At 38.1% G+C, this 18249-nt stretch overlaps 1 protein-coding gene across 1 annotated transcript in view; it reads right to left on the reverse strand.

Moving 5' to 3' along the window:
• LOC148026116 (uncharacterized) overlaps positions 1 to 2184 on the reverse strand; it is a 50371-nt gene extending 48187 nt beyond the window's left edge. Inside the window, exon 1 of the mRNA XM_087693374.1 lies at positions 889 to 2184. Coding sequence (XP_087549500.1) covers positions 889 to 1886 — 998 coding nt within the window. The 5' untranslated portion in view covers positions 1887 to 2184. The remainder of the gene's footprint in view (positions 1 to 888) is intronic.
• Positions 2185 to 18249: the final 16065 nt, after the last annotated feature.

Raw genomic sequence — 18249 nt, forward strand, 5'->3', positions numbered from 1 at the left:
ATTGATACTACAAATCATAGCACTAGGGTTTTATCTTCAAAGAAGCAATTCAAGAGAAGCATCATGGCATCTATTAACCAAAATCAACTCTCAAGCACACATTGACACTTTCTTCTTAAAGAACATTGACATCAGGACTGGAGATAAGGTGCAAACAGCAATAGATTGTCTCTTGTGATGTCTGCATTGTGTTGTCCACATACAACCAGCAAGGGTCCATTACCTACAGAATCAATTTCCTTTAATACGAGCAATCATGGTTGTCTCTTAAGGTTTCCCTTAATGTATAGACTTAAACGCAGTGCAGAGCCTCACATCAACCATAGTTTCTCTCCCACCATCAATAGCATGAAAATTAGTGGTTTCTACTCCATGGTTTTTATTCCATGAGAATTGCAATCAAGGTTTTATTTCACACTTGCTATCAAGGTTTATATCATATCCAGCACCATGGCAGCTACCATGGAGCTGGAAAAACTACACAGGTTGTAGCATGAAAGTTGCTGATTAGGTTCTGGTTTTGCACAAGAAGAATCTGAAGCTACTTGTTGGGATAGAGTTGAGAACGGAAGCACATTGGAGAAAATGCATGCAATTCTCTCTGTGCATGTTTCTGAAATTGTAGAGGGACCTCGTAAGATAGTGAAAAAGGGGGAAAAGGGGGAATTGAGCTTATTAAACTTTTCTCTTCACGAAGAGAGAAACGTGGGGCACTTTTGTATGCTTTTTGGAATTGGGCATGGAAAGGGTGCCTATAACGCCAAAAACACACTAGCTAGTGCGTTTAGCAGTTACCACTAGCGTTTCCAGAGAGAATGCAAATGTTCAATGAGAGGCACAGAGAAAGAGACGCACACACACATAAAGCTATGGGAAAGAGCCTCTCACCTCTTGCTAGCAGAGACTGGGGTAGTGCTGTTGCCGTGATTGGCCACAATGGTGATGTTGTTGTTGCCGATTGATGTAGCGTTTAGCAGGGGCGAAGGCAGCTGCTGCTGTTTACTGTGATGATTGGCCGGAGCGTTGCCATTATTACAAGCAGAGGCCCTTTCCCTCTCATCATCAGACAACACAGACAGCTTAGGACCTGTTCCTACAATCTGGTCCACCTTCTTGAACCACGGCCAGTAGCTAACGGTCGAACCATTGGACCTGTTTTTCTCTGTCTTGTACCTCTTCTTCAAAGAGTCCACCTTGTTCTTGCACTGATCAACTGTTTTGGCTGGCTTCTGGCCATCCAGCCTGTCACTCACCACATTGGCCACCTCTTCCCAATCACTCCCACGCAGGTTTCCCCGGTTCAATTGCAAATATTTCTCGGTGTAGGCGTCCAGCAGGCATGATATTGCACCATCGCTCCATTCTTCCCTGTCCTTCTTGCTCCCTCCATCCCCCTCTCCACGCCCCAATCCCCCTGAGCTGCTCTTCCCTTTCTTGTAATACGTCCCGCCGTCGCTGGTTTCCTCTCTGTCCCTCCTTTTGCTCTTACTTCTGTGCATCCGGATGCCTCCGCCACCCGCCCCTCCCCCTGCTGCTCCATTATTCATCCCCATCAGCAGGCCACTTGGCCCCTGCATTGCAAATCCTATCCCTTCCAAGACCTTGCTTCCGTGCAAAATTTCGAGGCTTTTTCCTTGCATCCTGTCATCCCCTGCCAAGCTTCCTGTGCAGAAATCCTGCTCCTCGCTGTAATCGTCCCTGCCATCGCCAGCACTATACTGCTTCTGCGAGGATTCAGCCTCGTCACTGTGCTCCCGCACACCCCCGCAGCCACCTCCATCATGCCGTATGCCAGCGCCGCCCCCGTCGTGCCTTACAATTTCAGCCCTCAGGGCTGCGGCAGAGGGGCTGACATCGTACAGGATGTACTCCTCGTCGCTGGCCATGCGTGCGAGACCCCGGAGGAGGGCTGGACCTGCAAAGCAGAGGCCTCAACGAGGGGGGAGCTTGGGGTGGAGCCTGGATCCATGTTCAAGTAGATGGAAAGGGCAGCAGGGGTCTCCTGCCGCAAGCATGATGGAAGGAAGCCAAAATTGGCAGCTCAGTCGAACTGAGGAAGATCAGAAATCATTCTGTAGCTTGGCTATGGCGACCGCGAGCTCGCGATCGACAGCGCGCACAGAGACAGAGAGAGAGAGAGAGAGACGCTCTCTTGACGGCCGTCAGTCAAATTGGACGTCTCTTCATACCCCTAAAGCACTTTTATTAACAAGTGCCTAATTAGGCTAGAACAAGGTAATAATAACTCACTAAGGCTCACTAATGTTTAGTTATAAAAAATGACAACTACTCGTAATTTGGTTCAAAAATCCTTCCAAAATTTTGAGATTAAGGCTTCTCTATCAATCAAATATGTTTTCAATGAACACTCCAAAGGCTTCCGCTCAACGATCAAGGAGTCTCAAGGGAAAATGTCATTGGAGCCATAGTTCGAGTGTGCGGATGGATGTGTATGCAACCAAAGGAAGGAGTCTCAAGGGAAAATGTCATTGGGGTCATAGTTCGAGTGTGTGGATTGATGTGTACGCAATCGATGGAGTTGTAGCCCAACCAATTTGAGTGGGTCCATGTACATGCATGCTTGAGTTCAAGCCCTAAACATCGCTTGCGTCTCTTTGAAAGTTCAAAGCTTCTCAAAACGAAAAGTTTATAACAAAATATGAATGGAAAAGAATGATCCAATCATTAATGACTACGATGATGGCTTTTGTGCCTTATTTATCGATGTCTTCATTTAAGGCATTACACCAAAGAAGAATAAAGAAAGAAAGAAACCCAGCCCAAGTAGCATTCACTTCAACGATTTTCACAATATTAGGTTGAAGCATATCTTCTTCACGCTCAAGGTTACCATGAGTGACCTACTATAGTGGTTTGGATCCCCAAGCAACACCCATCCACAACTCCCCTTGTCGACAAATAGCTTAGTTAGTTAGAGCAAAGGATTGAAAATCATTGGGTAAACAATTCAAATCCACTTCTAAACATAGTGAATTATTAGATTTCAATCTCTAGACAATTATATACTAAATGCTTATCCATGGGCCTTCTACACCCATGCAGCATTGTGGTTGAGAAGACAACCCATTAAAGTCAAAGGAGACGAATGGGAAAAGCATTAACTCCAACAATCAACAAGTGGAAATAAGAGGCAGTAGCATGTAATCCAATTAAGCCTAATTATGGCTATTTAAAACTATTCAAAGTGTTGGAAACTAAGGGTTAACAAAGACACTATGTCGGATGTGAGGAAAGGAATTTTGTAAGCTTGTGCGAGTTGCAACTAGAAAGTTGATTATAGTATACTTGGTTCAAGCTTTGAGGCAATACAGCTAATGTTTTTTCTTATATTTGCATAACTCAAGATGGCATTCATGATTCTAATCCAATTCTATGTTAAAAGCTAACTCACGTGAGTTGTAGCGATATGCATCATGTGTTTAGTTAGGCTATATCCAACATATGCTAGTTGAGTCTAGCCTAGTTTAAGTTTTTTGCTCAAATTAGAAATGTTAGTGTTCAATTGCATCAATATTCTCTATGCCTACATTCTCCATTCTACAACATATGCTTTCATCACATATTGAGAGTCTAATCCACCTTAAGGCATGTCACCACCATATCTACACTTCTCAAAACCCTACTTACCATTTCTCCCTTTTAGACCCTTGTCGTAATTAAATCTAATATTTGCACCCTCATCGTTATCATTCTTGTAAACGTGTCCCACACTCAAAGCTCGTCTTCCTTACTAATATACTCGTTTGTTTGCTCTTTTGCTTGCATATTAATGTAACATAGTTGTATCTAGGATGAAGGTGAGGTAAAATCAAAATCTAAGCTAATTGGCCACAAATCTCTTGTTTGGTGAGGACACCTACAAAATAAGAAACAACATCTACAATGTTGTGCATGCTAATATTCTTGTAATAATAGCAAAAGAAGAGAAAACAAATGTTGCCAATTGTCATCTACAACCTTGTTCATGCTATTATGTTGCTTCTTAGCACTAGGAAGCTAAAATATGTTCAGCACTTAACTCACACACACACGTGCTAGATCTCTTACTATACATCGGTTCTACCTATTAGAAGGTGGAAGTAAACCCCATGTCATGTTCCCAACTATCAAGCTAAAAGAAAGATAATAAAGGGGGAGGAAGCTTCATTTTGGTCCCCTTTAGCTCTATGTCACCTACTGCCATTCCACTAATAGTGATTATGATTGTTGTCAAAGTAAAAAATAGTAGAAGTAGTAGTAGTAGTAGTAGTAGTAGTAGCAATAGCAATAGTAGTAGCGGTAGCAATAACAGTACAGTAGCAGTAGCGGCAGGAGCAACAACAATAGCAGTAGAAGCAACAACAACAATGGGAGCAACAATAGCAAGAGGAGGAGGAGGAGGAGGAGGAGCAATAACAATAGTAGGAAAAGTAGAAGCAACAACAATAACAATAGCATAATGAGTTATTACAATGATAGTAGTGGGAGGAGGAGTACTACTAGAGAAAGGGGTGTTACAAGGCACAAAAATGTAAAGGATTGTCATATCTTTCCTCTTTAGTTTTATTTTTATTGTGTTTTTCAATGTATTTTAAGTCTTTTAAAGGGGGAGAAAAGTTAAGGCCCATACACATTGAACTAATCAAGTAAGTCCTTCTAGTCCATTGGTATCCAATTTGTATTCTAGCACTTCTAAACCACCCTTGTAAGCTCATAAGACATACTCAACAAAAACACCCTAATGTCCAAAGGTAAAATCCCGTGGCAAGCATTTTATACATGTGACTATGCAAATGACCTTCTCTATCCATATATAAATGCCTTTGAAGTGTCATTAAGAATCTATAATAGATCTTTAATTCAAATACTTTAGATTAGACCAAGAAGGATAAAAAAGCATTGTCACTCCTTCGATTGCATTTGGTATCGGTATTAAGAATTGAACTGAAAGATAGATCTTCAAACTTTAAAAGTTAAATTTTTATGGATTCCATTACAAAATATGTAAATAAAATGAAAGGTATAGAGATATCAATGCATTCCTAAAATACACAACAACAACATTGATTGGTTTTTTTTTTCAAGTGCACCTATCAAAAGATGTCAATAGCAGCAAAAAAAAAAAGAATCTATCAATAATAGCCTCAACAAAGCCTGGAGATAGACGCAAAATTTTCCAAGAGAATTTGCAATCACTATGGCTGAATAGGATGTGAAGAAAATTGTCATCACAGAAACAAATGCAAGTGTTCAAAGGTAGAAGAATCAATTGCCATGGAGAAGAATGCCATAGCAATGAAGCAAACATCATAGAAAAGGAATCCAAAAAACCAGTAGTGGATGAATGCAATTGTAGCTTTTAAATCCAACATTTCCTAATAACCAATGACAAATTATATTGTTATGCATTGTGTCTACAACCCACAGGAATCTATCACAAACTATGGGCCAACTTGTAACTCATAGGGTAAGAAAAGACTTGGGTTTATGGGGGACCTATTTATAGAGTAATGCAATAGATTAATACTACCTACCCTTTTGGGAAGAGGGGGTGCTAGGATCCAAGGGTAAAAAAAGATTACATGGGAGAAAAGTCAAGTAACCCAACTAACGTAGAGGCACAACCTAAAAGCTATATAATGATGTACTTGAGGTGATATAAGCAAAGTTTTTCCTTTCTTTACATAGTTGAAGATTGTGTTTATGAGCCCAAGGTAATTCTAGCTTGGAGCCTAATTCACTTAAGATATAGTTATTTGTAACAATATTTAGTTGGGTAAAATTCAAATACCAAAGCCCCAAACATGCAATTGGTATTGCATCCTGTTAAAAATCATGCACCGTTGCTAAACATATTTGGGCCAAAATGGCAGCTCTTAGCCATAATGTTGAGCTGTCCTTTAGTATTTGGTAATCAAATGTAGGGATTTCACAAAAGAAAACATTGATGCATTTGAAGCACAATTGGACATGCATTGCTCTCTTTTTCATACATCTCCAAGGGAATATATTTGTAAATAATTTTAATTGGAAGGTAACAACACATGGACATGTCAATGCTTGCATAACTTCAATTGGAAGCTAACAACATGGTGGACTATCAATGCTTACATTTGATTTATTATAGATGCATACAATGCTACAAGTTATTGTATTGTTGAATGCAAATGTGGACAACACAACAACTTTCACTCCAAAGGAGTGTTTTGCTTAAGTAACCACAATAGAATGGCTCAAGCAAACTACAATAACCATGTTCATCTACACACAACAACTCAAGAAGATTCTTATCTAGCCCTATTGCTTCTATGGACAAATAACACTAATGCACCTAAGAAAAGAAATATTATCTTTAAATGAAAACACATGTCACATTGATGGAACATTTTAACTTTTTTTATCACAGACTAGAGACACTAAAAGTAATCCCCTACACAAATTGATTTGTATCCTTTAGAGTTTGCGATTGCCACACACTTTCAAGAAGTGGACAAATAACTAAGAGACTTTGAAAGACTAAGAATGAGGAAAGCACGTAACAATAATAATATACACGAACTATAATAAAGAAATGAACTCTAAGAACTTCTATAGCGAATGATGTTTGTTTCTCTTACTTCACAAGTCATAAGGCCATGCTAGCTAGCAGGAGGTATAAATCATGAAATCATGGGACCTCTCGAGACCAATGAGTAGCTATATAACTAGACTCAAGGAGCTTACTTGCTTCAACACCAATGTAGCCATCACCATAGATGAGTACAATGTACTACAAACTTCATTCAAACCCTTAAATATCACAATAGTTGACATTCAAGTAAAGGATGATCCCCTAGCAACCTCACCCTTGTATAGAAAAAAGAGATTATTAGAGGGCATGCACATGCTAAATTTTGAGCAAATAGCTATCTTGGATGATGTGCTATTAGAATGATCCCAAACAAATTATGCACAACTTACTTATTAGAGGCATAAGTGTGAGCAAGACCTTCACTTTATCATTTTTGTTAGTAGAGGGTTGATGTGTGGCTATTGCACAATTCTCACTATCAAAGAGAATTTATCTCTCACTTTGCTTATCTCATATGTTGGAAAGTGGAATATTCACTATTGATGATGCAATACTAAATAGCTTAGTCGTTACTTGAAACATGTACACAAAAGTGTGGTTACTCGTGTTTGATGATATTAGCTTAACTTTTTGGACTAAGATCACACAAATAATGAAAGACAGTCCCTACCATTTTTAGGGTGTGGTGTGTTTTCTTTTCTTTTCTTGGAATGCTATGTTGTTCTAGCTCTATCAGAGATACTAACAAGCTATCCACTCTAAGTTTAACACTCATCAATTTGACAAAAGTTAATGGCCACTATAATGGAAGAAAACTTCTCAAACAATAGATAATTTAGAGGATCACTTTTGAACCTATTCCCACTGGGCACATAGATTCACAAGCCAAGTGGGGAACTTGATAGCCAACTCATAGGTTTTGGCTAGAGAGTTCACAAAACCTAAGACCAAGGCATGCAATTGAAGAGGGCATGGCCCAAAATGGTTTAGGTGAATATGGTAGGGAGCAACATGCACTGAATGATTTGACAACATCAACATGGCAGCCTTTCACCAACTTTTTGTTTTTCCCTCTTTCTCCATGTTCAAATTTATATACTTTTCACTGACTTCTCTAGGTTGCTTTACAACATGAGATCAAAAGCAAGTGACCTTTAATTGCTCTTACATGTCAAACTAGTTTGACCATTGGTTCGTCACCCTAGAGCTAATGCGAACGGGTGCTTCTTTGGTTTAGTTCAAAAATTATTTAATAAAAAACAACTTATTTAGACTCATGAAAGACAACCAAACATCTCACAATATTCTTCCAACCAACAAACAAATGAGAACATTAACCACCTTACAATATGCATTTCTTGCACCCCTCTTGACTTCATCAAACCATCCTATTCAATTTACATGGCCAAAGACAAAGCCATCATAATAAACATATTTTTAAGGCGTCACCATGCCCTATGAGAATTGTGCATTGCAAAGATCATACTCACAAAATTTGTGGTAAGAAAATAGACATCCTTTGCGATCTCAAGGTAACCATGAGCTTGCACTCATCCCTCTAATCAAATCAACACATTTTAGAAATATGTTGAACTACCGTTCCTTATGATAATTCCATAAGACAATATGGCATAACAAACATTTTTTAAAGGCATCTCCATGCACTCTGAGAATTGTGCATTGCGAAGACCATATACACAAAAATTGTGGTGAGCAAATAGACATCCTTTGATATCTCAAGCAAATCAAGGGCTTGCAATCATGCCTCTAATCAAATCAACACGCTTTAGAAACTACCCATATCACAACTCCATTGCTTACCTCTTATATTCATGTATAAACACGAGCATTAAACTTTGAAAATGTATTGGGAAAACCTATGGATATTTTTGCAAAGCTTGTAACTTTGTACTTTCTTCATTATTCTTAGAAATTCAATATCGACTTTTCCCCTAATGTACAATTTTGTTGTAAAGAGGTGCTCTTGCATGGACCTACAATGGTCTTGTCCTTTTGAACAACACTTCATTTCACTGAAGCAATTAACATAGAACAACTAGTCATGACAGGATCAAATTGCAACAAGCACCACTTGAGGGAAGAAAGACTCGTGAGGATCCTCTTTGATAAGTGGGTTCATAAATTTAAGGCACTCCATCCACTACCCCCATTATGCTTATTAGCATACAAAAAGGTTGCAAGAAAAGGAAAGGGACTCAACCTATCTAGTTTGATCTAGTTTGTAGTTAGCACAAGTTTTGTAGTGCTTCAAAACCTTGTACTGCATTTGTCTCATCCACCACATATCTAACATAAAGTGTATTTGATGCTCTTAATCATGAAATATGACCCATGATGTATCATGATCAAATCTCTAATGTGAGAAGCATGGCTTTTTTAAAAACTATGAACTATAATCATATGCCAATAAAAAATGCATATACAATAGTTATAGCTATGCAGGCCTTGCTAAAAACTTTCCAATCAACAAGGCATCTAGGGGGACTTTTCATTCCTTTTCTTTTATCTTTGCTTTTGCATGATAGTAAATTGTGTACTAGTACAAGGGGTGCCTGCCTAGCCTTGGCCATAATCCTTTACCCCAACAACCTCCCACGCTCAAAGGCCAATGCAACTTTAAGGGAGAATAGCTAGTGAAGATATTATCCAATGCTCATCGGAACTTTGCATTGTGCAAAGCACTCAGAAGATAAATTCTTTGTGAGAAGATCTACAAGGTTATCATCTATATGAACCTTGACAAGCTCAATCCACTTGTCCTCAAGAACCTACTTGATCAGGTGATATTTCACCTTAATGTACTTTGTATTTGCACGAAAGAATGCACTTCTAGATTTAGGATCAAGATTGTTTCACTTGCCCTTAGAGACATGCATGCAAGCCTCATAGCTAAAGATCCACAAGTGATCATAAGAGGTTTCTTGCTAGACTACATCTTCAAGAATCTTGTCATTCAATGGCTTCCTAGGTGATCAATTGATCAAATGAGCAAATGGTTTAATAGATTCAGCCCAAAAACCGTAATGAGACTTGCACAAGACGACATAATCTAAACCCTTTCCTGTAATTATAGAGAAATGATTTTCAAGGATTTAGACAGTGGATCCACCCTTACTATTATTTGATTAAACTTAATGGAAAACTGAGTTGTGTTTTCTCTTGATAATTGTTTATATTTTCTCAATTGTTATAGGGAAGATTGCCTAATACTTTGATTTGTGAAATTTCCTTACCAAGGATTGTTTTAAATGTTACTCATTTTCATTTAGATGATTTGGTTGTTGAACCTACCATATCTAGTTGCAATGCCTTCCAACAATATTAGATTTTTCATTGTCTATTTGGGTACGGTATCATGCCACATTATAAAAAATAATCCAACCATGAAAGTACATCCTTTGTTAGAAGGATTGCAAAGGAGTATGGCCTTACTCTCACATTGGAAGTCAAATGATGTATTGCTTCTAATTCAAAAAGGCCAAGAGTGTGTGGTTTGTGGCATTCGCATGCAACATAGAGCTTAGTTGTCAACATTTGCTACATGTAATTTGGTGCTTCTGGATGTGTGAACATTGTTTCCTCTTGTGAAGGAGAACATGGAATGTGAGGACTAGCTAAGGATTTCTTGACCATCTCCACCAAATTTGAAGATTTGAGAAAGACAAATTCTTGGTTAGTCTCTTTCAAAGAAAGGCTTGTACATTCATCACACCACCCCTCAAGTGGGTACCAAACAACCACTATGTCAAGGTTCACACAATATATACCCATTGTATTTTGGAATGAGATCTTTTGAATAACCATGATATATTCATTATTTTGATATGTAGAGCTCTCAAAAATATATAGATTACTTGTCATATCATGATTATCATGATTATGATAATTAATGTAACTTAATTATATAATATGATTTGACTAGTAGTAGGAAAGCATATTGTTGTGTATGCAACAATTTTGTTATTATTGGTGTAATTTGAAGCAATAAGAATGTAAATCAATACAATGGAAGAATATATTAATAGCAACATATAAAAATATGGTAGCTAATTTTATATTATGTTATTGTGATGGTAAAGAGGTTAACCAATCACTCATCTTCGTAACTTAAGTATTTTCTATATTTGATAGTATTCAAGTGGTGTTGTTTTGAGATGAAAATATAAACGAAAAAAGGACATGATTGTTAGAGAAAAACAAGATGTTGTTGCTAATTTAAGGACTTGTTTATATGTTATTGTGTTATTTGCGATACAAATTCTTTAGTTACTATTTTTATTTAATGCTACCATTTTGTTTAAATAAATTTGGATTAATATGAAAAGCTATTTTTTACATGCTTTGTTTTTTAAATTGTGGTAGTTGTCTTTAGACATAAATTTGGTTTTAATGTTGATCATTTTCTAATTAGTTTGTTTACTTTTCAAAACCATTTTTTGCTACATAGTGGAATGTGTTGATCATATGGAGTTTGTTCTTGTACCTCCTAAGAAGCTAAAAGATTTTAAAGGCTTGTTTAAAATAGACAAAATAAGTTTATAATACTATTGTACAAGGTAGGCAAGGTAGGTATAAGTAAATTTACCCAATAATGTTTTTTCGATCAAAGAAATTTAATCTAATGTTCCAATTGCAAGTTGTAACTAAAGTTTGCAAAGTGACAAAACAATGCCTATCAACATAGTTGAAAGAGAAGGGCCTAGAAATGAAGGATGGCATGTAAAGGCTACATGTGTGTGTGTGTGTGTGTGTGTGTGTGTGTGTGTGTGTGTGTGTGTGTGTGTGTGTGTGTGTGTGTGTGAGTGAGTGAAAATGCTTTTTGTGATAGCTAAGAAGAAGAATTGATATGCAAGAGTTAGATAGTAGAATCAATAGTATAACATACAATGTTAATCACAAAATGAGAAAAGTGGTAGAACTGGCAAAGATGGATACTATAAGGAGGCAAACAAAAAAACACAAATTTGGCAAAGGTGTAAGGCACAAAAAATATTTGAATCCTTCCACATAATTCATGATGCACATATAATAATTTTTAAATTAATATATGTGGTCATGTAATCATACAATCAATTGTAATCCTATTTTAAGAGCTAGGCTCAACACCCATGTAGGTCGTAACATTTTTTATGTTGGAAGGAAGGCCCTTGCGCGGCAAGGGTGTTGGCACTAGCTTTTAGGGCCCTTGCGCGGCAAGGGTGTTGGCACTAGCTTTTAGTTCACTTTTGAAAAACCGGCTAATGCAATCTAAAAACATATGCACAAAGTGAAAAGGGCCATGAATGTGTGTCCAATTGAGCAAAAATGGGCACAATTCTTTGACTTTGAATCTATATCCAAGTGGGGTAAGGCATGCTATAGTATCAACAAGAAACTAGTAAAGAAAACTTGACGCCCATTGAGAGTTGCTGACCCAAGCCTTAGAGAAAAGTGACATCAATAAGTTTCCACATCTCAATAGCTTCCAATCATGTATATGTATGGCACATTGATTCAAGATGATAATGTTTTTTTTCCATTGGAAAATAGTCTCGTGCTTGGAGTGGGACTCATTGATCATGCCATCGATATCACCATACCATTGACACAAATGAACTCTCTCCCTTAGCATTGATTGTGTGAATCATTCACATGCACATGTAATCTCATTTTCCCCTTTTCACCACCTGCTACTATCAACAAATTTTGCAAGCATTGACATCATATCACGTCATGGCATCCCTTTTCCTTCTCCCTCTCAGCTCGTATGAACACCTACTATGGCGAGAGAGAAAGACTAGATTTTCAATTTTTTGCAAAGTGCATCATTTTGAGTGATTCAAGTGGCGATCGAAAGTGAAGAAATTCAGGAGATCATGGCCAGGAGTACTCCCTGTAGTTTCAACAATTGCCAACTCTCAAATTTCATGGGAAATGAGGGGGCACTGAAAATATGCACCCTCCCTCCTCCCCCCCTTCCCCCAAATCATGAAGTATTTTGAGCTTTTGCTCTCTTAATTACCTAAATAACAAATATATGTTATTGACTTGCTTCTATTGCTAGCAAGTGGTTTTTTTAATATCGGAGGGGCAAATGAGCTTGGATTTGAGATTTGAAGACATAGATGTGTTCTTGGCATTGCTTTCTATCGACTTGACCTCTTGACACTATTTTTGACCTTTGGATCAAGTAGTTGCTTTGTGATGCTAAGGTTTTGCCTCTCTAAATGGGATGTCTAACAAACTTTGAATTGATGAATGGACTCTTCCAATGCATTTCAACCACCCACTTTTGCTTAGCAAACTCCAGTGCCTCTTCATTTTTACCACAAATGCTTTATTCTCTGCTTTAGTTTTGGCACCTAGTCGTACCTCTCATTTGCAACCACGGATAGAGTGACTTAGGCTATTGGACTCATGGATTGATTTGCATACAAATAAAACATAGTGAACATTGAGCTACTTCAAATAAAATATATAGCATAACACAGAACACAACTCTCACCCTACCCCTTGAGAAAGATCAAGGCATGAATTCCAGAAGAGATAGGCTAAGCATAATGTGACAAAGAGATAAAGAGCCAGTTGCTAACCAATCGCTCTAGCACAGACTAACTAAAAGATCTATCAACAAGATCATCCTGTGGTAATCAACTTGCCTACAATTGTAGCAGGAACTTCTACTAGGCAAGCACTCCTGTAGCATGGTCTACTTGAATTCATATATTTTTCCATTTTTCTCATTCTCTATTCTTCATTATGTTGTACTCAGATGTGTAAAAAGGAAGGAGTTGAGCATATTGTGACCCAAGGAGAATAGGACGTCCAGTCTTAGTACCTAAGAACGTACCAAGCTCTTGTGAGGGGATACTAAATCTTTTTTTCCTTCTATTTTTTACTTTTGCTCCAACCATTCTTATTTTCTTTTGGCTAGATGCTACCCCCACGAAGGCAATGCATCTTGGCTAACTCGTCTCCCCCAGGAATCTACTAGGCTCTTGCAAGGCGATAAACATCTGCTCTTTTGATTAGTCCTCTTTATGTTCTTATTTTAAGGGTGAGAATCCCTTTTTACACATCTCTATATTGTATGTATTTCAGACATATTTATCATGTTCTTCTTTTATTTTTCAGGCTTCCCTAGCTACCTCACAACTAGTAGGGATTCATAGAACCAACTTCCTAGCAGGCGAAGAGGATAGGGTCACCAAGGCCACCTCTAAGACATATATGTGTATGTCCGATAATGCCTTTGCAGGAGGTGGACAACCTCCCCTAACATACTTAACCTAATCTTGGGACTTCATGCCTTGACTATTGGTTTTCAACAAAGAAAGAAACATCCCCACAAATACACACACATTTTGTTTAAGGGAAATGAACTCGGAAAGGAAAGACACTACCTAGACTAGCCACAAGAAGCTTCCATGCATGAATTGGCTCCCTCTAGGTGCTTCTTCAAACTTGTCCAGTGTAGCACTAAACTAAAGAACCACCAAACACACCTACACCAACCAAATATATGGCCCTCTTGGCCTAACAAAAGATAAAATTTAAATCCAAAACAATTGACTCTCTTATACTAAAGTAATAAATCAATACAATTTATATTGCATCCCCCCTTGGAGTAGGCCTGAACATGCAACAAGATTCTCCATTCTAAGGAGAAAATAGGGCTCCTAGCCCTAAACTAGGTGCATCAAATTATGATCCATATCTCCTACATATATAGAAAGAGGCATACACATCACATGTTGTCTAATGAGCCCATGGGTCCAGGATAACAATGGTAGATGGTCTTGGCTACGATCAGGTCTATAATAGTGTAATAATACATATGAAGGTTGGGATTGTGTATCTGTATTGTGTACCTCCCATTTAATTGATTCAATATCAACTCGGAATCCCCCTTTACTAATAATTGGCAAATACAGCCTCTCTTAGCAATGTTAGTCCCATTATTAGGGATATATATTCTGCTATACTATTAGTAAATCCTACCCCAAGGTAGGTAGCTAATTTCATCATGACTCTATGCTGGGGATCTCTACTGACTACCCCAATGCTCCCTTTCTTATTAGGACCCCTTGATGCTCTATCAAATTACAATGTATAGGTCCATAAAGGGTTTACATAGCCCGCCATAGTCAATGCCTCTATTTATAACTATGATAATTGAAGTTTAGCATATTCAAAGGGTGAACCAAAGGCTCCATCCCACCTTCTTCATTGAAGCCTACAAGGATACTTGTCAATGCCTCTATTCATAACTATGATAATTAAAGTTTAACATATTCAAAGGGTGAACCAAAGGCTCCATCCCACCTTCTTCATTGAGACCCACAAGGATACTTGTCAGAATACTCAAGCAATGATGGTAGAAGGCCTTGATTTCTCAAACAAATGTCCCGTCTTCTTGCTCAATCATCATATACCATTTGCTCTACCAAACAAACCTTCCTTGATAGTGTCTTTGTTCGAGGTATGAGTGCTCCAAATAGGGGATTAATCACCCCATCAACTAGTTTGGCCGACCTCTCTTGCAGGTTTCAAATCAACATTGTATAAATCTACAAGGGTATTTCTCTCGTTAGTACACTTATATATAATAAGATTTAATGTTATTAAGATTAACTTTATTGTTAAATTTCATGCCCTATAAAATTGCTAATAATGCAGTGGACTTATTTTTACATATTTTAACTATTTTGTAGGGACTATCCCGTTTGTTAACCTCAGTTTGAGACGGAAGAAAAAGAAGTCAAGAATGCGGATGAAACAGAAGAAGCAGGATGGAAGAAAAAGAAGTCAAGAATGCGGATGAAACAGAAGAAGCAGGATGGAGAATAGCTAAAAGCACAAGGGTGGCCTAAAAAATCAAGTCAAAGGCAAAAACACATTTTTAAATGCAAGGTGCCCCTAAAACTATTGTAAAAAAGCGTCAAGCTCCCTCCTATGCAAATTGTAAAAGGTAGGCGGGCATAGGTAAAGAGATAAGGCAAATAGAAGGAAATGGAAAAGAGGACCTTGCCACAATGGCCGGTCATGTAAAAGAGGGATGGGAGCCCAAGGGATTTAGGGCATGTATAAAATCCAAAAAGTGAATAGAGAAGGTCATTCTTTGGTGTGTGGCAAAAGTGGACTCGTCTTCTTCTCTTCCTCTATTCTCTTTGCTTGCTTGTGTGTGCTTGAGAGAGGGAGTGTAAGGGAGTGAGTGTGTGAGGGTGAGGGATCTTGGAGGTGAAGCTCTCCATCTTCTCCTCTTTTCTTCTTCTCTTCTCTTCTCTTCTCTTCTCTTCTCTTGTCTCATGTGCGGTTATGGAGGATGGAGCTTGGAGGTAGAGGCTTGAGGGTACTTGAGCTTGCATCACGAATCGTGGAGCTACCGATGTGCTTGAGGGAGAAGACAACTCATTCGGGCATCGAGGCAAGCTTAATACACCCCAATAGGATCAACGACACGTCAGCTAGATGAGAGATAGCCATAGGGCCTCGCTTGAAACGCTTGAAGGGATAAGTGGTCTGTGGGTCTTGGAAGTTGAGCGGTGAGCTTCCTCTACACCACTTAAGCTCTAATTTTTTAGGAAAAAGTTGCCTTTGCACATCATAGTATAGGACCATTTGTCATTTTTCAAAGGTAAATTTCTTTCTTTTACATCATGAAGTTGTTTAGAACGATGCTTGGCCACCTCCTAATGTAATAAACTCTAAAGTTTAAGCTCATCGAGATGTGCTAAGGTCGTAAAGCGTTCGAAAAGTGCAACTTCATCCCCCAGAGAATGGTTGATCATGAGTCTTATTGTAGATAGCTTGATCTCAAGGGGTAATACACACTTCTCTCCATAGACTAATCTGAAGAGGGTATGGCCAGTAGCTTTTTTGAAGGTCGTGTTATACGCCCATATAGACACATATAATTTCCTATCCCAATCTCATTTCTTTTTTGAAACAACCTGAGACAAAATTCCCACAAGCTAATTATTGGTGCTTTCAACTTGTCCTTTCGCTTGTGGATTGTAAGGCATTATTTTATTATGCTTAATCTGTGAGGCTTTTCATCACCCTATTCAGGAAATGAGTTCCATGGTCCTCGACACCAACTCTTTTGGCGAACCAAAGTGAGAGATTATCTATTCAAGAAGGAAGCTAAGTCTCCTTTGCATCACTCTTTCCCATCACTCATGTTTCTAACCATTTCGTAAAATAGTCTATCGCTACTATGATATACCTCTTCCATGTAGAGGATGATAGGGTAATTGGACTTGCAAAATGAATATCCCACTTCTCAAATGGTTAAAAAGCCATAATAGGAGTCAGTGGGTGCTTTTGATTCTCTTTACTATCATATATTTGGTATATATCACATCTTTTTACATATGCAAATGCATCATGAAGATGAATGGCCACTAATATCTAGCTCTTAAGGCTTTCTGCATAGTCAACCATCCAATAAAGTGACCTCTAGAAGCGAAGTCATGAGACTCTTCCAAGATGAATGAAACTTCATTAGGCATAACACATTAATGATAAATGTTATCCATCCTTAGTCAATATAGTGTTCCTACAATTAAGGTAAACTTTAAGGCTTGATGTTTAATTTTTCTTTTACAACATATCAAGATAAAATGGAGTCTGTGTCTATTTTAAACACACCCTCGAGGTTTCTAACTTCAGCCAAAACTTCTTTCGGCTCCTCGAAGTCTACAAGACATTCTATGATACCTTGCAATCTTAATAACTTACTCTTAATCTCGTAATCAAATTCTTGCAAAGTGATTAACCACTTTGTTAGGCAATCGCGCAATTGCAACTCCTTCAATAATAAGCTCAGTCCTTCTACCTTTGTATAAAATACTACCTTCTCGTACAGAATGTAGTGCCTAAATTTCTTCATAGCAAACACTATCCCAAGGCACAAATTTTCCATATACATATACTTAATTTTAAACACACCCAATTTGCAATTGATGAATGCAATTGGGTGGTACCATTTCGAGAAGCGAGAGAGAGAGAGAGAGAGAGAGAGAGAGAGAGAGAGAGAGAGAGAGAGAGAGAGAGAGAGAGAGAGAGAGATGTGTAAGTGTATGTGGTTTTCTTATGTGTGTACAATTGAAGTACTATGTCAATATGCAATTATAAAATACGAGCGAGATAAAGGCACCTATGCCTCACTGCTTGTGTATTCATTATAATGACAATACTCATATACTTATATACTACAGGTGGCAGACACCCATCACTATCACTTCATTTTTTATACTTTTAGTGACATTTGAATAAGGAAAGGTTGGTCACACATTGTGACTATTGGAGTTCCCATATACAATCTCTCTCTCTCTCTCTCTCTCTCTCTCTCTCTCTCGCTCCGTCCACCATAGCTCTTGCTTTCACTTGTGTGCTTTCACTTGGACTCTACCTTTCAAGTGGTATCAAAGCTCGTATTCAAAGCTTCAACTCAAGGTTTCATGGCAGCCATTATTTTTTCCTCTCAAGGTATGCATTGAGTCTTTTCTTCTTCTAGCTTGTTCCAGCTTGCTCCATGCTTATTGAGGAGCTTGCTAAGGCTTAACAGAGGCTTAGCTAAGCTTTATTGAGTGCTTATTGAGCTAAGAAGTAGCCATTTTATCCATTCTGAGTTGATATAGAGCATGCTATTGAAGTTGTGGACAATTATAATA

The sequence above is a fragment of the Lygodium microphyllum genome, chromosome 14, assembly GCF_053477565.2.
Source record: "Lygodium microphyllum isolate KBCC chromosome 14, Lygodium_microphyllum_v1.1.10, whole genome shotgun sequence".
Taxonomy (NCBI): domain Eukaryota; kingdom Viridiplantae; phylum Streptophyta; class Polypodiopsida; order Schizaeales; family Lygodiaceae; genus Lygodium; species Lygodium microphyllum.